At 43.7% G+C, this 25,058-nt stretch overlaps 1 protein-coding gene across 1 annotated transcript in view; it reads left to right on the top strand.

The window, feature by feature from the left end:
* FAM20C (family with sequence similarity 20, member C) overlaps window positions 1–15,845 on the top strand; it is a 58,042-nt gene extending 42,197 nt beyond the window's left edge. The window contains 7 exon segments of the mRNA XM_010570245.1: window positions 1,908–2,000; window positions 3,786–3,901; window positions 12,005–12,185; window positions 12,792–12,901; window positions 14,462–14,543; window positions 14,640–14,699; window positions 15,526–15,845. Of these exon segments, the coding sequence (XP_010568547.1) occupies window positions 1,908–2,000; window positions 3,786–3,901; window positions 12,005–12,185; window positions 12,792–12,901; window positions 14,462–14,543; window positions 14,640–14,699; window positions 15,526–15,778 (895 nt within the window). The 3' untranslated portion in view covers window positions 15,779–15,845.
* The last annotated feature ends 9,213 nt before the right edge of the window (window positions 15,846–25,058 follow it).

The raw sequence follows: 25,058 nt of genomic DNA on the forward strand, positions 1-25,058 counted from the left end.
ATTTTCTGCAACTTTTCAGCTGTGCTGATATGCGTAAAGTTTGCAAAAGCTTGGGATGAATCTTTCTGTCTTAGATTTGTTGAAGAAATTGAATATTTTAAAATCTGGAGGGAAGGGAAAGTTACATACAAATGTGTTATTTTCTGCCCAACGGAAATATGTTAATCTTTCCCTTTGAATTTATATTCAGGCCTCATTTCTTCGTTTTTGAGGGGAATATGCGCAACGAGGTTGCAGCTCTCCTAGCTCTTGTCTTGATTTCATGGTGTATTGTGTGATGTGCCGTAGGTTTCTGGCTCTCCCGTATTCCTCTTTGTGGGCGCGCTCCTTCCGTTTTTGCATTTATTACGGAGACAAAGCAAAATATTTTTTACTTTATGCCAGGCTCACTTTTAGCTTGCCTCCTTGTGAACCCTTTGCAACCACAGCAACGCCCTAGCAGGACTTCTGCCAAGTGTTGGCCACCTCCGTGACCACTACTATGACAGTGGTCAAGGCTATTTTGGCCAGAGCATCACTGGGGTGTTGGAGGCCCTTCTGACGTTGAGTTATATTGGACACAAGTCAAATATCTTGATGTTGTCTCTATGATGCCAATTATTCATCATTTGGGGCGAGACAGAGTACCTCGCCAAGATGTTAATGTAAAGAAGAATGTCTGAGAAAGGATATCTGCCTTTCAGACCCTGCTGGTTGCATAGCAAAATCTTTATATAGCCAAAAAACCATGACACTCATCTGATTTCTTCAGCAAGGTAGATACGGGAGGGCTTGCAGGCAGATACCAGTCCCGGTAGTCCTGGTGGTCTTTGTGGGAATAGACACAGCTTCATGTTCCCAACAAGCCCCATAATTAGGGCTTGCTGCAAATTCTCTGGAGGTTTGAGCTCTGCGCCTGCACCACCCCAAAGCCTTTCATGCAACAAGGTCACGGTGCAGAAGTTGTATTTTAATTGCCAGTGTGTAGCATGGGTGACGCACGAGCTGTCAGCTGGCCACCTGTGACAGCGGGGAATGAGAAAGAGCTTTGTTTTCCTCTTCTGGGGAGCTGTCCTCCCTTGCAGATGCTTCACAGAACAGCTTTGCAGTGCTTATCTCCTGTTTAAGCCTTCAAAATAGGGCATGATGCAGGTTGAGGTGGGACCCAGACACGGTACTGGTCAACTGCCTGAGTTGTGCTCCATCCAAAAGCCATCAGGACTGGAAATTGCCTAAAGTGAGACCAGGATTTTCTCCTCTGTTATATAGAGCTTTCTATTTTCCATGGAGTTCAGTGTTGAAGCTTTGGCCTTTCCATCAGAATGACATTTTTTATTGGTTCTTAAAACTGAAGAAACAACAAATTCTGCATCCTCTCTGGAGCACGGTCTTGTTAATGTTCTTTGAAACATGACATATGTCGTGGCCGTCAAACTGCAATGATCCCATTTCTTCTGAAATGAGAAAAACATGTCACTTTTGGCTCTACGTAATATAAAAGGAGAGTCATATTTTAGATAGAAGCTGCATGGCTGCCAAGGATGAAAGAAAAATGTTATTACTTTTGGAAATTTCATAATTACAGTTAATGATAATTTAATGAAATGACATTGTCTTCACCGCTATCACTAATGAAATGTTTGAGAGTGATAAAACAGATCTCGTTAAATAGAGCGAGAGTCTTGAGTGGAATAGCTTTGTGACAGCAGCCTGCATGCACAAGTCTTGAATTCTTATTTTTTTGTTACAGTAGTTTAAAAAAGAAGATAAAATGAAAGCTACGTGGCAAATAATGCACACATGAAGTATTTAAAGGCCTTCCATTAAGCAAATGATACTGAACTCCTGAATAACATGCTGATGACTGAGTACTGCTCCTTAGAAATGCTAACCCTTCATTAAAACACTTTCCTTGTTTTTCTTTGCAGACAAACCAGAGAACAAGAAACCCCACCTGACTTTTTTTATTTCTCAGACTATGAAAGACATAATGCAGAAATAGCAGCATTTCATTTGGACAGGCAAGTAAAATGGATTTGCATTAAAAGAAAAGTGGAAATATTGTGATAAGTTTCTGCACTTGGCCAGCCCTGTAACTGAATTACTTTTAAAAGAGGGAAAAATGGAACAAAGGTGGGCAAACGCCAAGAATAAATGAAATGGCAGATGATGAAAGGGTAGATTAATAATTAGGAAATGTGACTTGCTCTGGGAATGAGGAACCTGGCAATAAGTAATTCTCAAAAAGAAAGAGAAATTGTATTGAAGAGGAGCGGAGAAATGAATTTCCCCTGTGATCTTGAAGTGCATGTGGAGGGGACCCGTCTCCCGGGGAGTACGTCGCGCGAGTGTGACAGGAGTCTGGCTCACCCCGTTAGCTCCAGGGCACGCAAATCCGAGCGAGACGTGGGGAACGGGGTGAGTATTCAGAGAGGAATAATTGAGATGGGGAGGGAGTTCTGGTTTCACAGCAAAAAGCTGCGGCCGTCCCATATCGGGAGCGTATTTAGGCCACAAGTTAGTGGAAAGGAGAGGGCAATGGTGGGCATCCCATGCTCCTGTTAGCTGAAAGTGTCCCCCCAGGCAGAATTAGTGCAGGGTATGGTGGCTACCCCAAGGCTGGGAAGGGTCTGCAGCCCTCTCAGCCTGCCCAGACTAGGAGCAGGACTTAATAGTGATGAATTATTAACGGTATGGCTAGAAACCACGGCATTTCACAGGTTGGGTTAGAACTGAAGCATCTTTCACACCCGAGTGCCAAGAAACATCCTTTCAAAAGCTTGAAGCTTTGGGGCCACAGATGATTTGGGGGTACGTGTAGTATTGCTGCCTTCTGGGTTGATGGTTAGGATAAGGGAACCCGTCAGCGGGTGGCACAGGGTAGACTTGCCATCAAGAGCCATCCTGGTCAGATCCTTCAAGGATCTTCTCTATTTTATTGTTGTTGACCTTGGCGTTGATCCCTTCTGTTTTATATTTTATATTGCCATTTTAAGCAGATGGTGCTGTAGGAAAAAACATTAATGGAGTTCCTGCAGGGAGGTATGTTAAATATCTGCACACTAAGCAGAAAAAGCAGTTGCTACCCAACATAGAAAATCTTATCAGCAGACAGTGGACATAAAAATCCCACTATGGGGAGGCTTTGTGTGGGGCCTTTGCTCTTTTACTGTATCTAATAGCAATGCTTCACAGGCAGTTTTTAATGATCTATTAAGGCGAGGAAGTTTGGGGTAGAGAAAGGCTCTTCACCTAGCCTTTGCCCGTGGGAAAATTTTTCGTCTCAGGGAGATTGTTTAGGTTGGTATAAGGGTATTAAAACAGAGAGGAGCAGAAGCAAATAAATCAAACAAATACTAAGACTGCCAGAAAAAAAATTACTATTAGACGGTGTTTATGGAAGAAAGAGGCTGAAACCCCATTCCTCAAGTCACTTAAAAAATTGGTGAGCAAAATGCATGTTACAACAATCCCGAAGTAGCACAAAGTCAAAAATAAGTTCCTACTGTCTCTTATTTCTGGAATTCTATGCGTCTTCATGTTTTTTCATGGAACAATGTGTCCCCATACTCTTCTGTATTTTGCATCTGCTCAATACTATGTAGGGAAGTCAGAGCTGATCATATTCAGGACATATTTTGTAATATATTATACAAAGGATTATCCAGTTTAAAGTTGATGGGCTTTTTACTCCTTAAAGACCACAGATAAATGTGCCTTCAGAGTGTAATGAACCTTCCTAAAACCTATCACTATCACTGTATTTTAATCCTTTACATAAACTATCTCTTCTCTTTCTCTTCCAGGATCCTGGATTTCCGTCGCGTGCCACCAGTTGCAGGTAGACTGGTTAACATGACGAGAGAAATACGAGATGTTACTCGTGACAAGAAACTGTGGAGAACGTTTTTCATCTCACCAGGTAGTCTGGGAAATAACACTATATTCTTTCTATCCCGCCGAACACGTACTTAAGGGAACAATGTGTAGATTGCTTAATTGCTCAGATATTTCTAATAGAACTGTCTTCTAGACCTTTGAATAAAAATGAATGTGGAGACATAGCCTACAAAGACGACTTTATTGTTTTGAATTGAGTATCTTTTCCCCTTGACAAATTATCCACAGAGACAGGCTTTTATGTTCACAAAAGCAATGTATTCAACAAATGTTTTATGTAGAGCAATTTCTAAAGCAATTTCTTCTGTTGCTCTGTTTACCCAAAACCTTATTACTTAGCCCATTAGTTATTTAGACTTTTTTCTCTACTGCAGTGTGATCCGTCACTTCTGTTGGTCAAATTTCTCAGTTTTGACTGGAAGACCCAAACCTAATTTTCTCAGAGTCATGTACTTCAGTTTTTATTACAACAGGAGTTTGAAAAAAATCAAGCAAATAGATGTGTAACATATCCTGCTTCCAGCTCAAATTCTCTGCTGGGCAGAGGCCAGAGTAGAAGTGACCTGAATTGTCCCCAGTCCTCGTTCTTGCTTTGAGGGCTGACCCCAGGAACCGATACCACTCTCTATTACTCTTCACTCTTTCACGTCTGGTGGCACCAGCCAAGGATGGAGCTCCACAGGGTGGGAATTTTACAAACAGGGTAAAACCATGCCCTGCTCACCAGAATGTACAACTGGAATAGGAGAAGATGGGCAAAGGGTGGGAGAAAGTGGTGTCATCTCTGTTTAGCATCTGGGATGCTGAGATGGGGAAATTAAGGCTCTGAGTTAAAGGCACAAAAATACATGCTTAAGTATGTTCTTCAAGAAAAACTATATAGGGAAACGTTCAATTTAAAGCATGTAGCTGTGTTCCACTGAGGTTAACTCATATTATTTCAGCTGCGTGCAAATGTGCTTTGCTGAACTTGGGCTGTGACTTGTGTAACAGGCAATCTGGAGCAGAAATCTCTGGAGATCTCTCCCTTGCTCCGTGTGTGATTGGCCAGAATCTGTTTATCCGAGATCCCTAAAGTCAAGATCCAAAGACTTAATTACAGTTTCTTCCGACATAACTGTAATTTATTGCTGTTAGCTAGGAGCCAGCCCTGTCATTGCAGAGCTTTCTCTCTTAAAATGTTTATCACACTTTTGTGATCACCAGTAAAGTCATTATTATGGCTGTTATTTTTAGCTTCATATTTATGTTCAGCTCTGCAGGACACAGTTGAGCAGACAGTTATTTATTCCAGTAACTTCACTTGTAAAATCCATTACATAATTACAAGAGATTTCATCTCACCCCGTGTTATGAGCGCTCCAGTTTTACATGTACAGTCATGGTGACAGTGGTGACAGTACATGGTGACACTGTTCACCAAACCTGATGTGCAGACATTTCTGTGTGCTCCAGCTGGGCACTTGTGCCTCGGTCGCTTTCTCTCCCTCTTCTTCTTTGTTTCTCTCTGTCTACATTTTTTTTTTTTGCTTGATTTTTTGTAGGCAAACAATCACAGACAAAAGATGGCAAAAAAATCTTGTGACTGTTTATGTGCACAAGGTACTTTGGCTCCTTTGAAATATAAGCCATTTTATTCCCATTTTAGCAAGTAAGACACGGATTAGTAGGTTTGCTTGCTTTTTAGTCTTCCCAGGTTATATATCAAGGCTTAGGGCTGAACTTGAGTGATTTCTGAGAATTATAAAACTGTACTCAAGTACTGAGCAGCTTAGAGCAGCCAGAGCACGGCAATGCAGAGTTAAGGCTGCCGGTTCGGATGAAGATCTTTATCTTGTCATTATGAAATTCTAGACATCCAAGGGATGATCCAAGCATAATCCTTTATTCAAATTTATTTAGAGGCCTCAGATAAATTCAATTAAAATATTTGATTAACTATGAATCAGGCTTTTCTGGAGAATAAAACGCTTAAGCAATTAATTTTTCTTTCAATTTTACATTTCCTAAATCAATACACTTTGCTTAAATCATGTTGGTTACTTGTCAGAGTTCTTCCCTACAAGTCCCTGGTTTAATTAGTCGGATTCTCATTAACATATGCCCAACCTCCGTCTTGTAGTTCATACTGACCTTAAGAGGCAGGCATTAATTAATGCTTAATGAAAAAAGTAATAAAGGTCCTAAATTAAGCATTTAGAAACAAATTCACAAACCTAGCAGGCAGCTCAAGCGGCAGATTGAGGGCAGAAAAGGGAAAAGAGGGATGTGCTGGGATGAGCCCTGTGGCCTGGGGAGGTGAGCATGGGCAGGGAATGGGGAGCCTGGGGACGACTGGGAAAGGCTCGCTGGTCCCCTCCGGCAGGTGAGGGGCAGCAAAGTCAGTTGGTTTTGAGGGAGAACTGGTTACAAAGCTGAGAAATTGAGGTGTGAGGTATAGATAGTTGCAAGAACCGGTCTGTGCCCCTGCATTCAGCTATCGAGGCCGCTCTGGGACTCCCTTCCAGGTGGCCGTGTCTCTGCATCTCTATCCCCAGCGGTGCTCCCCGGCAATTAATGGTCACGGGGACGCACGGTGGCTGCTGGCAATGTATCCCTCTCCGTGCACCCGTATACATCTCTCAAAATTAAACGAGCACTAATAGAATTGATTTTATAGAAAGCTCGTCCCCTCAGGCTGGGAGACCACTGTTTGCGGTGGAAACCCTCGGAGGGTAAATATCGATGACGCTCATCAATACACCGTGTTATTCCCTGGAGCGGCGCAGGGATGTGTTGGAAGAAACCTCACTGCATTTCCACGCCTGGGCCATCTCACTTGTCCCATCAGGCGTGGAAATCAGGGCCGGGATGCTGGAGGCGGTTGTAGCTTCAGAGCGGGCTGCGGAGCGACATCCCTTCTTCCATCGGGAAATGGCGATGGCTGCGAGCGGGCAGGTCGGCCGATGCATTAGGCTGCGTTCGGAGAGGAAGCAGATTGCATAAAAGTGCACTTCCAGGCAGTTTGGACTAAACGTGAGAAATGGAATTAGGTCAGTAATTATTTAAATGAATTTTACATCCTTTGCAGTAGGGCAGGCTGCAGTAGCCCTGCTAGTCTTACAAATGAATGGTAATTTGCTAAGAAAAAAGAGACATATTAATGATGTCAGCCTTCGTTTTGGAAGTAATTGAGGCAGCAGCTTAAAGAAATCAATGTTACACAGCTAGTAAGCACTACATTTTTGTTCATATTAGCCAATTCCAAGGGATTATGGATTTTTTTTCCCCTCTCAGCAAACAATAGCAATTCTGAATTACCTATTATTTTGAGCAGGTAGAAGAAAGATCTTTTCATGCATTGCTGTAGTAAATATTCAGGATTCTTTCCAGTACTCCAATTGCACAGGCTTGCTAAATGTCCTCTATTAACAGTCATGCAAATCTCAATAAAAGAATTGCTCTGCCAAGCAATTTGCTTTAAGGTATCTCCACTTGTTCCTTTTCTTCCTGAGAAGAATTATTGTTCAGCTATTGGGATGACGCACAGAGAATGTACAGACGAGTACACAGACACTCTGGTTCTTAATTGTTGTAATTAGTTGGAGTTTCGATCACCAGACCATGATTTTTGCATGGATTTCATTACGAATCGTATCCATTCATCCTCAGATAATGAAAATCAGACATTTGCAACACTGCTTGGGCTTCTCTTGCCTCTCTAGTGCTTTGGGGAAACAATTTTGTTTTTTAATGAAGCAGGAGTTTGCAAGTTGCAAATTCGCAGCATTTGAACATTTCAGCATGTATAAACATCCTTCCCTTTGTGGTTTGCCAGCACTGGTGCTGTTGCCATTTTTCTACCCGCTCTGCAGGAGCACAAATTCTTGGCGGTGACTTCTTTTGCAGGTGTACTTAGGGCCAGGGGTGTGTACAGAAACACCCGTTTCGAATAAGAGAGGAACATACGGGCTGGGCAATTTTCATGGGAGGAGAAGGGCCACACTCCAACAGGCCTCATCTCCCCTTTCCCTCTTATTTTTGCCTTTGAAAGGCCAAACCCTGCTCTTAGCGTGGGATTGCCAGCAAAGCACTGGGCTTGTGTCTCTAGCTGGAATTTCACCCTCAGCCTGCTGTGCAGAATGTGGGTCACCTACTTAGGTTTCAAAGAGGCTTGCTACTGCACCTTGAAGTCTTAATTGAGAACTGTGTTCTTCTATATTTGGTGCCTCTTTTTTTTCTGCATTTTTAAGAAACCTTAAAAACGAATGTTTCCCCAGATAATTCAGGCTGCTTCATCTCACTGCCTGTATATAACAACTAGGGTAGACATATCAGGATGTCTATTCTGTATCAATCAAAGCAGTTAATTTCTTTAATAGTAACTTGAGATACAGCATCCTTTCATCTCCACTACCCCCAGAAATCGGACGGGAGCCGTGGAGACCAAGTACCACAGGTCTGAGCCCACAGGGAGAATTAACAGCCAGCAGAAAAAGCTTTGCCATTGAAAATAACTTCTCACCGAGAAATACATTTGCGGTTTTACTGTTTTTTACCGTTTTTTACTGTGGTTTTTTTTTTTTACTGGTTTTTTTTAAGTTTGCTGTCTTAGTGACAGGATGCATCCCGCCATCGCTCGGACTCCCATTGCAGGCGATGGGGGCTCTGTGGGAAAATCAATAGCTGGAGGAGCCCAGCAGGAGCAGAAGGGCCCGGCGTGGTGCAGGCAGCACACGTGCTAGCTGTGTCACTGCGGCAGCGAATGCCATCACTGCCATAGCCCCCGAGCTTTCCCGAAGATTTATCTGGATACGAATGTGTGATTACTGTCAAATGATTAGTCCCAGTTGCTTTCGTTGACAATATGGAGCAGGGTTTCATTGTTCCCGAAGTTAAATTCAGAAGCAAACTATTAAACACAGTATTTATCTTCCCACTGTGCAAAATGCTGTGTTTAATATAATTCCTTCTTTGAAAGGTCAGATTTACATAGTGAGCAGCAGAGGCTGCGATAGCGCGGGAGGGGCGTTGCTGGGCCGTTTGCTCTTCGCAAAACTGTTACGGCGGCAGATAACCGAGCATCAGCTTCCCGCTGCCAGGTGGAAGTCAGGTCATAGAAACCCTTGAAGATAAATTGTCTCAGACGATCGAGATAAATCTGTGGGGGGTTCTCTCCCTCCACAGACGAGCGGGTAATGCCGACACAGCTGAATTGGAGCACAAGCCCCACTGCAGCTTCAGATCGCTGGAAACATAAACCCTCGCTGCAGCCCTACCTTCCCACTGAGGCAGCAGGTGCCCGGGGAATAAGGGATCTCTTTAAATCTCCTAATTCTTCGGTGCTAGCCTGTAGCAAGCAGCATCTGTATGTGATTTCTTGTAAATCATCCCTTGTGGCAGCCTGGAACCCCTTGAAATATTTTGTCTGCAGTAATTCTTTTAAGGTTATAAATCACAGATGTTTCTCCCCAGTTTTTAGTGGCTGAGAATATCCCAACCTTCCTATGGGCCCAGTAGGACCCCCCCCAGTTTGCAGGCTGCCTGCAGCTGGCAGTGCTGCCCACAGGTGCTTGGACAACTCTTCGCTTTTCATCCTGAATTATGGACGAGGTTCACAGGGAGGCATGAAGCCCTCCTGGTTTTGCCAGGACGATCAAAGGTGGAGCTGAAGCACCTGTGTTAGCCCTGCAAAAGCTGTGCCAAGTCCAGGCTGTGATAGCATTTTTGAAAAGGAAACCCATGAGAGGTTATAGACTGCAGGGCAGCACGCCCAAGGCTTGCGTTAGGTTGGGTTTGTCTAGGTGTTGACTTGATTTTAGACTAATGAAATGAGTGAGTCTGAAGGAGAGCCACTGAGATGGTCCTGGAGCTGGTAACAAGGAGAAGCTGAGAGTTTCAGATTTTTTTAACCTGGAGAAGCTGGCCTGAAGCTGTAGCTTGGACTAGGGGCCTCCAGAGTCCTTTCCAACCTAACCATGATTGCTCTTTTCCCATGCAGTTTGTAAAATGGTTTTCGAAACTTCACTCTGAGTGATGAGTTATATTCCCGAGTTGCTTGAAAGGGAAAATGAGTGAGGGTTCTGTTTAGAAGTTAATAGGCATACCGTGTGATGAGCAGTACCAAGATTTGTGCTCGGGTTCATAGGAAATAGCCAAGCTGAGTGGCTTATCAGCCAAGGACATGGTCACTTCTTAGCTCATGGGAAGTCTCAAACTACTGTTCCTTTAATTCAAATGGTAAGGGACTAAGTATGCCTTCTACGTAAGAAAAAGCTTTTAAAATAATTTTTAAGAAAGGATATTCTGCCTGGTAAAATGCTTTAAATTACAAAATTAAAAGTATAGACATGCTGAGTGCTCCCTTCCTTCCTTTTTTAATTTCTGTTCTTCACTTTCTGTTCCCTGAAGTACTTTTCTTTCAGTAATTGTCAGCGAGGTTTTTGACCACAGGGTAAATATTTCTGGACTGAGTCAGGATGTATTTAACTGGTATGAGCCAACCCTGTGAATGTAAATATACAGTTTGGGTTGGAGTTGTTCCTGAGCACAGAGAGATGGGTGACCCTTATGAGTCAGTCACAACAGAGGGTTTCAAAAAGGCTGTGTCCAGAGTAAAGTAATCACAACTTAATGGACAAATCTGATGGCCATTGACAGAGGCTTGGAAATGAAGAGCTGAGGCAAACTGTCAAGTAGTAACACACCAGCCTTTTCGTCCAATTACATGACGTAATTCCAAGGTTAGCAGTTGGTCTTGGATAATACGGTTAATTAATACAGTCAAGAACATTATGAGACCTTACTGCTCTTCCACGCTCTCCTCCTCCTTCCCCAGTCGCAGCTCTTTGCCCTGTTTCTCCCTCCCTCCTGTTATCTCCGTAGCACCAGCACCGGTATTGCTCCCTGTCCTCTTGACTCGTCGTCTCCCTTGCATTGCCCCCCGGCAGCGTACCGTCTCCGCTCGGCACTTTGCCACCCGTCGGTTGGGTCCGGACCAGGGAGGACATCAGGGTGATGGGCAGGGACGCGTACTGCAGGGCATCGCTGCCGTGAAAACCCGCCGGCTTACCTTTCCAAGCCGCGTGGTCTTCTGTGGCAGGCAGAAAAATCACCTCCCTCTATTCACCAGCCCTTCTTGCCTCATTTATACTGATCCTGCCCAAAGGGAGAGTAGCTCGGAAGCGATATTTGAATTTAGGGGCCTTGTGGGGAATGAGGAAGCAATGTGACTTCTCAGCTTCGTGCATTACCATAAGGAAAGGGCACAGTCTTCCTCTAATGACATTTTACGTGCATAAAGCAATGTCAAAAGAGTTGTAGCACATCGACAAGACGATCAGCATTGTGCTGCTGTTCTTGTTCATGGTCCAGCGTTGGTGGGGGTTGAGGATGAGCTGCTCTCCCACCTTCAGTGAATTCATGTGGGAAGAGGGTTCTTGTGAAGAGGTGGGTGTTCTTGTTTGTGCAGAAATATGTGGTGGCAGCTTTGGGGAGGTTTTAAGGTAACACACGCTCCAAAACCTGCTGCAGGTTTTTTTTTTTGGTTGTTGGAGTAACTTGATGCGTGGAGAAAGAAATTTGTGTTTGAGATGTGTGCTGACAGAGTTACATCTATGCTATTTCCACCCTCCACACACACCCCCACATGAGTCTTCATGGTAAATAATTCTCCTTAGTAAAACTGCCAGTTCTTCTCATACCAGCAAGTAGCTGAATGAAATGTTGTTGTCTGTTCTTAAAGAAATGAGCCAAGATTTTGAAAGGTGACTTAATTTTGGGCACGTGCCACTTGTTTAGCTGTGGCATTTGGGGTTCCAGCCTGGGGTAACAAATATATCCCAAAGGATGTATCAGTCTGGGAAAATGAAAGGAGAAGGGAAAGGATTTAAAAAAAAAAAAAAAAAAAGTTTGGTTTTCTGGAATATAAATAGACTGGAAATAGTCACAGAGAGCTCAGCATAGGGCGTGATCCCAGGCACTGAAGTGAATGTCTTTCTAGTGGTTTCAGTGGAAGAAAACTATGTGTGGTAACGGGGTTTTGGGTCCGAGATTTATTTCTGCTCATACATACATCAGTGCTTTTGTGAATTCCTGAACACTAATTTAAGGGTAGGTTTTAAAACTCTTTTCCTTTATTTGCCAGCCAACAACATCTGCTTCTATGGGGAATGTTCCTACTACTGCTCAACAGAGCACGCCCTGTGTGGAAAACCAGATCAGATCGAGGGGTCTCTGGCTGCTTTCCTACCCGATTTGTCTTTAGCAAAAAGGAAAACCTGGAGGAACCCTTGGAGACGTTCCTACCACAAGCGCAAGAAAGCAGAGTGAGTAGTGGTGAGCAAAGGGTACGCCAGCTGCCAAGGGCGAGAGGAAAATAAAGCGGTGCTAACAGTTGCTGCCCTTGCCTGATCTGACGCATCGAGGCTTAGGAGAGCATCTGCATTTCTTCAGCAGGTCCAGCTCCTGGGAAGGGACAGAGTCCTTACACTTGCCAGAAGCTCCAGCTTATGGTCCTGAAAGGACCTTCAATGGCATAATTCCCTCGTGGGACAGATACCTCCAGTGGCTTTGACAGGATGCAATGGGACCTGTCTGAGTTCTATCCGAGAGAGAAAGATTCACTGCTATCAGCAGCCCTAAACAAGTCTCAGATGTTCTCATCATATGACTGATGGTGCAGCTGGTCTCCTAAATCTTTAAGCTATTAGCCAGATAGTTTTCAATCTTGTGATTTTCTTCCTTTTTCATCAGTCACAATCTTTATCGGTTGCCTGCATTACAGGAAGCAGCCTGAAGAATTTGCTGCCTCTACCTGACCCTGCCCTCAATCAAACGTGATGCAACTAGATCTTTGCAAAATAACATTTTTTTTGGTAATACTCAGTAAGCTTTGTATGTCGCATAAAATATCGAAATATTGGCTTTTCCAGATGGGAAGTTGATCCAGATTATTGTGAAGAGGTTAAACAAACCCCCCCGTATGACAGTGGGACCAGAATTCTGGATATAATGGATATGACAGTTTTTGATTTCCTAATGGGTAAGTTTCATCTCTTTCAAAAATTAAATGCAACATTTAATTAGAATAAGAACCATTTCTTTCTACACCGCTCTGCATAGCTCAGCAGTTTGCTAAAGCGTGGATGAAGCTGCATTTACTGTATGTGCCGTTCTGGATGATTATGAGAAAATGCAGATTTACATGGTTATATATTCCCATCAGTGCAGATTAAAGGAACAAAGATGTTCAGAAATGCAGGGTGCTGATGAACGCGGGTCAGGCTAGTCTACGTCACAACAGTTAAGGGCTTCAGAGTTTGCTTTAGTGAGTGCTTTACCATTGTAATGTATGGCTCCTGGATGCACATGCAAGTGCTGTTCATTATTAGCACATTGTTCTCAACCTGCAGTAGTACGCACTGCTGCTTGCTCTATAAACTGTCAGAGGGGGGGAAGAAAAGAAGTATTGCTTGGTCACAAAGGCAACTGTGGTATGTATCAGGAAGGTTTTTTGTGTTTATGTAACCTGACTGGAATAAAATAATTATTAACAAGCAGGTAATAGTCACCTATTCCAAGCCTGCTCAGTGGTTAACACTGAGACATTCTCATATGAAACCTGTTCTGCTGCAGCTAGTATACCTGTAAGGTGCCAATATCCATACTTGATCCTTGGACACATGCCAGCACGGACACATCCTCTGCCATTGCCACTACTGAGATTTCTGCGATAGGCTGCAGCAGAAGAGGCCAAATCACAGCTCAGGAGCCATATGTGGCATCGCTAAGTGGCTCAAGACCCCTGCCATGAAGACAAAATTCGTAGCTTGGCACCAGTACTCTGCACATTGACCTTTAGAAGCAGATCACGCCTCTGCCTGCCGTGGGTGCCCAGAGCTGGTCAGCTGTACCAGTGCAGTAGCATCCTGATCCATATGTTAGAGCCATAATATCGTTTTGGCTTTCCAGGCAGCCAGAAATTTGGACAAAGTTCTTACTAGAGGAAAAAAAGGATATTTGGTCGTAGTTCAAAAAGTTTAATACAATATTAGCAAAGTCATATGGATTAACATCCCTGCTTGAAGGATGCATTTTCCCCTCCCTAAGCTAAATCTCGCACCCGGCACGTGTACCATGGGTGCTTTGCACGCCATACTGACCCAGCGCTGGCGTAGCAGAGCTCGTTTTCACCAATGAAGCTCCGCTGGCTTAGGACATAGCTACCTCACAGATGACCAGGCTTCCCAAACAGTTGAGATGCCATCGTACTTGAGAGGGATTTCCTTGGTGTACACCAGGAGGGGTTGCTGGAGGGTGGGAAGGTTGGGTTTGTCTCCTGATGGGTCCCCCAGAGCTTAAGTATAAAAGCTTGAAAAGCTCCCAGCGGTGTAACAGCCCATCTTCCAGTATCGTGCCCTTTGGGGTTTCCACAGTAGAAGCGAATATGCTCAGTAGATCCATTGCTTTCTCTGCCCTACACAGCCATCATGTCTCGGGAGCACTGGGCTTCTCACTGAACCATGGCTTTTGTATTATCCTGGCCTGCAGGCTCAGCAGCAAGCCAGAGTGAGAACGGTCTTTTTTTCTCTTTATTCCATAGGTAACATGGATCGACATCACTACGAAACCTTTGAGAAGTTTGGAAATGAAACATTTATTATCCACTTAGATAATGGAAGAGGGTAAATACCTTTAATAATCTTTCTGCAGAAAAAAAAAAGAAAAAAGTTAGTCTTTAAAACAGTGTTTGTCATGCTCTTGCTCTTATCATTAAACAGGTTTGGAAAATATTCCCACGACGAACTTTCCATATTGGTGCCTTTAAATCAGTGCTGCAGGTACGTTTCACCTCTGGAGTTGTTTCCCTTTTTATACAGTTGTTTCCGCTAATAGGACTGAAATGTTGAAGTGAATCTTTTATTGCGTACCACGGAGAGGAGGAAATGTTATCATCCTGCCCAGGGAGCCTGACCTGAGCGAGCCCTGAGCGTTCGCACTAACACGTTAAGCGCTTTGTTGAGATCAGGACCTCGCAGGACCGAGGCTGTGAGCTGTTGTGAGAGAGGCTTTCTTAAGACAAAATACACGTCCCGTGGAAGTCAAGTGGCAAAACTTAGCCCAGCTTGTTCAAGTGCTTCACGACGGCTTGCCTCAGTGCCCGTGGCCAGGATTTTCAGAGAGGAGAGGTGATATTTAGAGGTCCAGCTTTGCACAACTGGGATGCGGGGTGAGCTCTGCAGAGGCTCTGGGTGTCCCGGCAGGGTGGACTAGCAGGAGCCCCCACTGCCATCGCCCATGTCCCAGCTCAATGCCACACGCGCCACGCGTGTCATTGCCAGGATGGGCACGATGCTGTGAAAGCTGCACCAGGTCCGATGGGTGCCTTAGCCAGCCGGGGAACACGGAGGCTGCCCGTACTTGACTGTAGAGTGTGCTCCAAAACCTCTCCACTTCTAAGGGCTCCCAAAGATCGCTGGCCAGGTGGCAATGCCAGCCGCTCATTAGGACTGTGACAGTGCCTGGTCCTCATCATTTCAGATCACATAATAAGGTTTTTACACTATTATTGCTATGCTGACTGTATGCCTTTTAGCCCTGTCAAGATCAATAGTGATGAAAATACTGATTTGCTTTTTTTTTTTTTTCCCTCCTTTTTCTCTTTAGAATAAGGAAGTCTACCTATCTGCGATTACAGTTGTTAGCCAAGGAGGAATACAAACTCAGTCTCTTGATGAAGGAATCTTTACTAAAAGATAAAATAGCTCCCATTCTCTACCAGCCTCACTTGGAGGCGATGGACAGGCGGTTGCGGATTGTCCTCAAGGCTGTTAGTGACTGTATAGAAAAGGATGGTTATGACAATGTGGTTGAAAATGACTTTAACACTGATGTTAACACTGTTACGACCGAGAGGTAGTGAAATCGCAAGACTACGTTTTTACCAGCCAAGTAAAGAAGTTTCAAAGAGGAAAAAGAAAAAAGAAGTCTTGCAAAAGACTGTATATGCCACTTTGTGAATTCAGTGAATTCAGAAATGAGCTATAATTGTTCCCAAAGTAGGTAAAGTGTAGACTCTGCAAAGGATTAGTTCATTAAGAAAAATAAGTCTAATGTGATGCTTTTCATTCCTAAAGAGAGATTATGAAAAGATTCAGAAAATACTCAGATCATTGACAGACAACAGTCTGATAGCAAAACACCTCCTGTCCTTTTTGTATAGCAAGGAGGCCTTTACTTAATATTTTGTATTTATATATGGTATATCTATGAAACCCCAGACCTACCTACCAAATTTAACTAAGAGGGACGGCATAGTTTTGTGACTCACACTTTATTTGTGGTGACAGTCCACTTAGTATTTTGTGTTAACCCTTTAAGTGCTCTAATCCACTGTATCTTATTTAAATTGAATGCTTTTTTTTTCCCAGCTACTCAGTATTTAAAGGGTTAAAGCATTATGAACTTTTAAAGGCAAAAAATAATAATTATTATAATAATAATAAATACAGTGGTTACCAGAAGGGAATTTCACTGATTGTGCATTGACAGGAATACTTGAATGTTGGTTTTACAAAGTGATGTAAAATGACAAGTTGTACTATTTGTCCATAAGGAGGTGGCAGCTCTTATCTTTCTAGACTATCATAGCTGAGCTGCTACTTTTCAACTTTGCTTTTGATAGTTTTGTGTAAATATATACATATATGGGTAAAAAGCTGCTTTCAGCAGCTCTAGGCTTACTTTTGCAGCATTTTTGTGGAATTGTTTGCAACGTGGTAAAAGTGCAATAAAGATATGGCAAAATGTGTAGCCGTCGTGTCTAAATGGATTCATTTTCCACTGGAAATCTGGTTCAGAGCAAAGCTGTGCACACCAGCCAAGTATTCCAGAAGCAGTCGTTTAAATTGTCATCCCCTTTCGTAGCAACAGCAAATCGAGCTAAAGTAGGGAATTGGTGATTAATATACATTACAACTCAGATAAGGACCATGGTGTTGAAAATGGCTAATCTGTCATATGAAACCATTGTTTTGACGACCATTTCAGCATCCCTTCCTCTTGCAATTATAGCTGTAGAAACAAGCTGTAGAGCAACACCTCTAGAAGATTATAGCTTGACACGCTGCCCAGAGGATTTAGATACATCAGTGCCTCTGACTTGGGTAGCAAAAGCCCTTGTACAACCCAGAAAATCTCAACCTAAATGATCTAGAAACATGGTATTCTTAAACAAATAGTTCTGAATCATGTTCAGCTGAGTTCCTGTAACACGTGTGGAGACTTTCAGCCCAAAAGCAAGCTATAAATTGAACAAGTAGCTGTATTTGACTTGTGAAAACATGGTGCGGTACAGGAGGAATCCCTCATCGCTCTTTTGGGTGAGGAGAGAATTTATTATGACAATATTCGTCACAACTATAATTCAAAGCTGTCATTTGTTTCATTTTACGTCTTTCTTCTCAGGGACTTATAAACATTTACTTTAAAAGCTTGTAGCCAGATAGACTAAAATGTAGGCATTTCAGCATTTTAAAATTATGAATGAGAAAAAAAGCTGCTATATAGCCTCATTCACTTCTTAGGTTGATATATTATCACCAAAAAAAAATGTCTTTTACTATTTTACTGCCCATTTCAAGTTCCCATCACTCTGACATACGTGACATACAAAGACAACAGAACATTCAGATTATAGAACTGTCCATGAACTTGGAAAATTTCTGTGTTGCCCCATGGCTTTTTTTAGCTTTCCAAGACCCACCTGTGGTAGCAAGGACGTTCTCTGTAATGCAGCCCTTGCACTGCAACTCTCTCTCCCCATCAGCCAAAAACCCCAAAACATAGGACTGTAAATGGGTGATATTATCCTTGCTTTATCCTCAGTGCCTGGCTGTGATTTTCCTGCAGGCGCAGCTTTTTCTCACGATGAGATTGTGCCAGGACAGCAGACAGGGGCTATAAAATCCCCTTTGCAGTACAGCTCTGCTTATTGCTTCTGGGCTCAGGTCAGCCAGGGGTTCTGGAGCTGCCGACCTGGCTTTCTTTTGGAGAGCAGCGCTTGGCAGCATCTTAGCTCAGAGAGGGGCAGATAGAGTGAAGGTCTTTGTTCTTTAGAAGCTGGGTTGCAGGTCAGGGGCTCCTGGCAGGCCAGTTCAAGATGAAGGTCTCTGCAGAAGGCTGCCTGGTGCTGTCAGGGATATAAACTTACTGTTAGGAACCTGATTCTGATTTTCTATAAGCAGAATTCGTAGTGTTTCTATAGAATAATTAACTAAAGGTCACTTAACCTTGCCATATTGTAACCAGCTCTGTAGGGTCTCCAGATTCTTTCCTTTCCTGAACTTTGAAGCTTGCCCTTGCAAGCTCTGTTACAGCTTTCTAGACCTATAAAAATTCTTCTTGTTTCCAGGCCTAAATTAGACACACAGAAAAGCTGAAAGGGAGCCTTTTCTTTGGCCTGAGATGCAAGCATCTTGGAAGAAGGGAGGTATTAGCTAGGACACTGGGAAAGGTTTCCTTTCCTCTGTGACTCCAATGAGAAATTGGGGTGAATTAAGCAGAGCTGAGCAGTGCAAGCCTAAATACACTGCAGGGGGCTCAGGTAATGAATGGCAAGAGCTGAGTTCAGGCCCTTTGTGTGGCCAGGGGAGCTGAGGACACGGGTCTGATCTGGAGGATATTGCAAGAAGCAGAAGGGCTGATTAATTAAACAAGCTGCGGAGTTGCTTCTCGGCATCTACCAGGAAGCTCTGGTGTGTTTGCATTCATGCTGCAGGTAGCTAGAGCTTTGACTCATACTAATTTTCTAGGTATTTGGGGAGGGAAAAGAGTTATCGCCTTGTTCCGCTCTTTCTTTTTTTTTACGTGGGCAGGGGTGAGTGGGCATGACAGATGGGAAACTGGAGCTGGGGAGTGAACTTGTGGCTCTGCCTTTTAGCTCTTGGGGCTAACGCAGCCTCGAGAATAGCTCTGTACAGCCCAGGGAGGGGCAAACCTCCGCTTTTGGGGTGCATCTACATTGCCCCAAGACAGAGCTAGCAGCTGGCCCGAATTTCTTCCCCTGAAAACCTCGTGGGTTTTGGAGAGCCTTTAGGCTAAGGGTGCTGCTCTCCTGGGTGAAATGCATCCTTCTACAGGCAATGAGAGCTTTCTGAGCTCTCTCAGCAGTGGGTACAATTTGAGGGTGCCTTTGCACAGGGACAGCTTGGTTTTGGGGGGGGTCTCGTAGGGAGGGCACAGGGGGTTTGGTGTGCGGAGGTCGTGCACTTCAGCACGCACGTGTGACAGCAGATTACCGCAGTGTGAGACGATGGCTCGGAACGGGCTGTCATTGTGCATTAGGTCAGTAATCCGTGAACTAAGGAGGATTAGCATGACGCGGTGTAACATCTCTTTAGGAGTCCTACATATCTAGCAGACAAAAAGATTCGCTCTAAGAAGATAAATAAATGTCAGGATCCAATTGGTTTGTCTCCAAATCGCAAAAATGGGTGTAGCAACAGCACCTAGACAATAACATACCAAGAAATCTGCAGTAGTCTATCAGGGGCATAACATGCTCAGCACAATAAATAACAGATAAAAATAGATAATATACTTCTAAAAGCACCTAATTATAACTGTATCTGACAGCCTAGAATAGCCTACTGTATTCTCCTGAGTAATTCACGAGAGCCTCGTTTTGTTTTGCTGTTTTTCTGTTATTTAAGCATCAAAGGAAATTCACACAAATTAAAGAAAAAGCTTCTCATTGTTTGAATTAGATATCACTGTTGTGATCAGCAGTACCGGGTAGAGCCTGTGATGTGTATACAAGCTGGAAGCCTGAAGGAGATTGCAATGTAAGCAACAGCAAAAAGCATTGTGTGGGAGGAGGGAACCTCGGATTTCAGCCTGACTGTTGCCTTTGGGCGCTGAACTGAAAATGAACTTGTGTTACGTGGGCTTGAAAGGGAGGAGTGTCCAAAGGGTATTCTCGTTTGTTCTAGTGGGTCTGTACATGGTATCTATAGGTCTGAGGGGATCCTGCTCTCTTCCATTGCAGCAACAGCATCGTCCCCTTAACACATCCAAACTCCACCTGAAGAATGTCCCTGCGTCAAGGCTTTTGTGGCCCCAGCCTAAGAGAGCTGAGTTCCCAGCTTGGAGCTGGACATATACTAGAGCCTTGATAGTTTGTATCCTGATGGAGCAAACTGTCTTCTAGTACTGAATGCATGACCGCAAAATTCATTTTCCAGATATCGGTTGTTTCTATGGTCTTTCTTGCAAGTGGTTGTTTACTAAAATATTTGGGGCTTAATATGCAGAAATGGACATGCACAAGGAAGATTCTTTTTAAACTGTAAATTGAGTGTTTGAGGGAAATGTTGATTTGCCTGGGACAAGTTTTCACATGGAATTTCAAGTTATTACCAGTTAGAAGCTGCTGGATTTCTTGAGAATATTTTTTTATGCTAAAAGTGATTCATAGGTAGCCTCCAGCCATAACTCAGTCTGTGACCAGATCAAACTGAATTATCTGCTTGCTTCTACATTTGCATTGGTAAAGTACAAATCCAATGCTTTTGGGGTCTGTCTAGAAAAAAAATTAAAAGCAATTCAATTTGGTGGGTCAAAAGACCTGAGAACTGAGGTCAGACCAGCTCTGGTCATGGGTAAAAATGAAGCATAAGCAAAAAGGAGGCTATTGATTTGGCGGTACCAGTACCTCTTCCTCTAATGCAAGGTCAGAGCAAAAGTTTGTGTCTAGAGACTGTCTTCAAGAGCTGCTGGAATACATGCTATCTGCTGCTCCATCTTTTTAGAGATATTAAACACTTTCCAAGGTTTTGGATGCAACTTTCATGTAGTTAACATGAAGAAATAAAGGGATTTTGAGCAGGAAGAGGGGAATGCCTGCATTTGTATCCAATCCACTAACTGAAGACTTATGTGCTGGAGATCAGCTCCTCTCTCTCAAATGACCTTCATACACAATCAGCCCCCGTCCCCTGTCAGAAGGAGCATGTGTTATGCCTTGAGTCTTGCTCAGATACGGGCCCAAACCCAGCAGCTTGCAGATGGAATTGGCAGCTTGAGCTAAAGCAGAATATCTCGAAATTGGAGGTGTCAGATCAGAGCACTCTCCACTTCTCTGAATGTGGGAATCTGGGTCATGTTGTCCCTTGGCCACAGTAATGAATGACATTAGGATCCCTACATAAATTCCTCTGCCACTTCTTCTAGAAAGGTGCTGGCTGATTGATAGACATATGTACAAAACCACCTACATGCTTTAGTCGACCCTGACATCACTTCAGAATACATCCCAGGGTGACTTAAGATAGATCCTACCCAAAAGACAGACAATTTAAAATCTCATCCCTCCAGCTGCTGGTGCTGTACTAACGCCAGAGGTGGTTGCTGGAGTCTGTTGAAATACAGTGATCTCTGAACATCCGCATTGCTCGCTGGAGCACCTGGATACCTGCAGAAGGTGCCATAAATCAAGTGAGGACTACAATCTGCATGCATCTTCTGAATCCTCATGCGCAGCTAAATGACAAATGAAAGTTAAAGCTGTCAGCAAAATGTAAGCAATGCAGCTGAGGAAGCCCAAGTTGGGGGAGGGAACGAACCCAAAATGACAAAGGCAAGTTGATGGTCAAATCCTTTCTTGCACACACTGATACATAAGCCAGGAGCAGCACTTATTGCTCTGATCTCAGGCTGAGCTTTGGAAATGGAGGACAAATCCTCTTCTGATTTGTAAACTAAGCAAATCAGGCTATCCAGAATTGCAAGCAGCTTTCCTTCTAGCATATCCTCCTTAGTCCTTCACCATAACAATTTGTGCAAGCTCTTAGTGTAGCACCAGGAATCTTTGCCACAGGCAGCACTTTATAAATAGTGACGATAAAAGGCTTTTCTGGTTAGTCCATTGAGGCAAGTTTGCATCATTTTCCAGACCAAAGCAGAACCCTTTCAGCTGTCTTTTAAGCAACTCCTTCCTAATCAGTGAAGTCAGTGAGAGTTTTACAGAAGCAGAATTTAGGCCCATTATCTTCTTTCACTGCCCCATTTACAGATAAATAGTCTCTCTGACTTTCTCATGGCTTTCTTAGCTCTACACTTAAATAATTTATTATTATTGTTTATCTTTTCTCTATATTTCTAGCTGTTTGCTTCACTGATTTTCACTAGGTTTCCATTTTTAATGGATGCTTTTTTAACCTGAAGGAACTCCAAAATTCATTATTTATAAATTAAGGCGTCTATAGCCAAGTCTTTGCCTTGTAATTGGAGCTTCATTTAAATGCCGGGAGTGGCCTTTAGACTCAGCTGTTTGCAGCAAGCTTCCTTAAGTTGGTCATGCCTACAGAGCCCTCGCTTTGTGACACGTCTGGTAGACTTCTATAGGAGCTTGGGTGATAATTCCTGTGAAAGCACTTATTCCTCCAGAGCCCATTTGTAACAGCCTGACCAAGTGCTTTACCCTCATTTTCCGAGGGCTATATTTGAGGACATCTTCTGCGCTATCTGTACCTGCACAGATGAAGACCCTGTCTCTGTACGCGTAGAAAAGCCTTGCTGAACTTTGTTCCTTAAATTCAGTACAGCAAACCCCTTCTTTTCTTCATCAGGAGGGACCACAAGTACGGTTGGCACAAGCAACCCGCTTTTCTGGTGTAAGCAAAACCCAATTCTTACTGATTCAGTACCTACAGATCCTCCTGGCTTCAGTTGTTATCCTGAAAGTCTCACTGAAACGGGTGTTTTGGTCCTTCAGCGTTGCTCTATCACCAAAGTATTTGGAGGGGGTGGCTCTGCCGTGGTAGCTGTTATGCCTTCTTTCCTCCATGTATTGGCAACAGGTGAAGTAAAAAAAGTAACTAGAAATTCAGCTGAGTCCCCCTGCTGCCTTGCTCTCCTAAAAACTCTTAACAGCTGTTAAGAGCAGGGTAAGCAAGAGGAGTCTGTTGGCTAGCTTCAGGTTTGCTGGAAGAAGTGGAAGGAAGCTCTTCTCTCTGAAAAAGCCAAAATAGGGTTAGAAAACCTGTGTCATGCCCTGGGTGTTTGAATGATAGCTCCAGTGGAAAAATAGTTTTTGTAGCGTTCAGGACACGTGGTCCTCACGGTAGATTTTTTTCACCTCTTAAACAGGCAATGGCAGAGCCATCCCACAAAGCCTCCACACTCCCCAGAAATGATCAGTATTTATTTTCCTGTCAGAGGACCTAATCTAGTGAAGTTAATGGAAACCTTCCCCGTGGTTTCAAGTTTCTTTGGATCCAGCCCAGAGCAGCTGTGGAGGGCCAGTGGTACAGAGCTGCTCGCCTGAGCTTCTGAGAAACACCCTGGAAATAAGGATGTTAAAAATTAAAAGACCTTAATGGTTGTACCAGTGTTTTATTTGACCTGGTGGTGGTATAGGTGGTTCCTGGTTAAAGAGTAAGCCCTTAGCTGTTTACATGGGGCTTAGTTTTGCAACAGGTTAAAATAAATGTTACCAACCAAGGTGGGAGGCTAAGAAATCAGAAGAAAAATATATGGACTATACAGTCCTGTGTAGTCTGCAAAGAGGATACAAACCAGCTGGCAAACTGCTGCATATTTATGAGAGCATCTCACACATCCTTGCTCTTATTAGAGCATCCTACCTCAAGCGTGCCATGCTTGATTAGCATTTTAACAGGTTCAGACACTTATTTACCAGGTCTCCCCACTTTACACCCCAGACTGGATAATTCAGACATTGAGTCCTGGCGACTCGCAGTACGTTGCATCCCACAGCAGCCTAAGAGCCCGTTCCTTACACATTCTCCTGCGTAGCTAGAAATTGTGGTGAACTGACTGGTTAGGCACCACTTCAGCCAGGCAACAAGCTTCTTGTTCATTCATCAGCCGTCAAACCCCTTTGTAGCGATTCGTCTAAACCAGCACAACACAGAGGTGTGGGCTGTCCGAGCTATTTGGGGAGCTCAGGCCCATCGTTCTGTCTTCAGCCTTCAGTGCAAAGCTGCAGAGGTAGCAGGAGCAGCGGTCTCCCACTGCAACAAAGACCAATGCAGTTGTCCGGATTAAGTCAGAACCCAAACACGTTTAAAAAATTACCTAAAACAAGGAAACCTGTTTAAATAGGACCACTATTTAAATAAAGCAAAGGCATAAAGAGGTCAGCAATGCACCAATATCGGTTAGTTTTAAAAAGCAGCTCCTACTTTCACGGCTTTTGTGCTGCATCGGCACAATCTGCGCACCCTGTTCCCCTATTACCAGGCACAAGTGGGTGTCTGGCTTCTGCTGAAAATGAAGTCATTAAGAGGACTACAACAATCACCCTGGTTACAAATCACATCTGCTTATGAACATCACTTGAAGGAAAATATCGGCTATATCAATCTGTTAGCAAGCGGGGAGTTTGGTGCAGCCAAACATTTCAAAACCTATGAGCTGGGGTTATTTTCCTGGAAAACTGGCTTCGTGGCGGTGTTCAGAGGTGTGGGTGCACATCGTGCAGTTGTGGAGCAGGTTTTGGCAGACTGTGGAAGGGATCTGTGTCACGTATAACGGACATAAGTCTTACTGCAGGGATATAACCTGTAGATGCTCTCCTGATGGCTTTCTAGCATCTGAATTACTTCGGAAAATAATGTATTTTTAGAACTATCCTCTGAGTCATCGAAGGGGGAAATAAAAGCTCATAATTTGGTTTGCTCAAGCAAGAAAAGTTGCTTTCCTTTCAGGGAAGGGTCATGTCTGAGTTCCAGACACTTGAGTCGAGGCTGATGTACGTTGTCCACGTTTATCGCTGCTGCTTTGGACTTTGCTCAGTGTATGAAACCATGATGTGGCAAAAATGTGTTTGGAAGTACAGCTAGCAGCTCCTTGTATTCCTGCAGCATGCATCTGGGGGAGGCTGGATAATCTCCCTCCCCTGCATTTCTCAAGGCAAGTGTCCGAAAGCAATTTTTTTCTCTCTCTCTTTCAGGGAATGTACTATGGGGAGCTGCATTTTCTTCTTTCTCTGCAACATGTTCTAATTTATAGGATGAGATTTGTGGTAATTGAGTTCAGAGCTGAAGGCTGAGCCTTCTCCATATCCCCTGGGGTTTTCCTGGGAACAAGATGGATTGCCCAGTATGCTTCAGGCAAAAAATAATGAATGAATAAATAAATACATGAATAACAGCATGCCTCATTTTGCCTATCTC

This window comes from Haliaeetus leucocephalus, unplaced genomic scaffold (genome assembly GCF_000737465.1).
Source record: "Haliaeetus leucocephalus isolate CR32 unplaced genomic scaffold, Haliaeetus_leucocephalus-4.0 Scaffold295, whole genome shotgun sequence".
NCBI lineage: Eukaryota > Metazoa > Chordata > Aves > Accipitriformes > Accipitridae > Haliaeetus > Haliaeetus leucocephalus.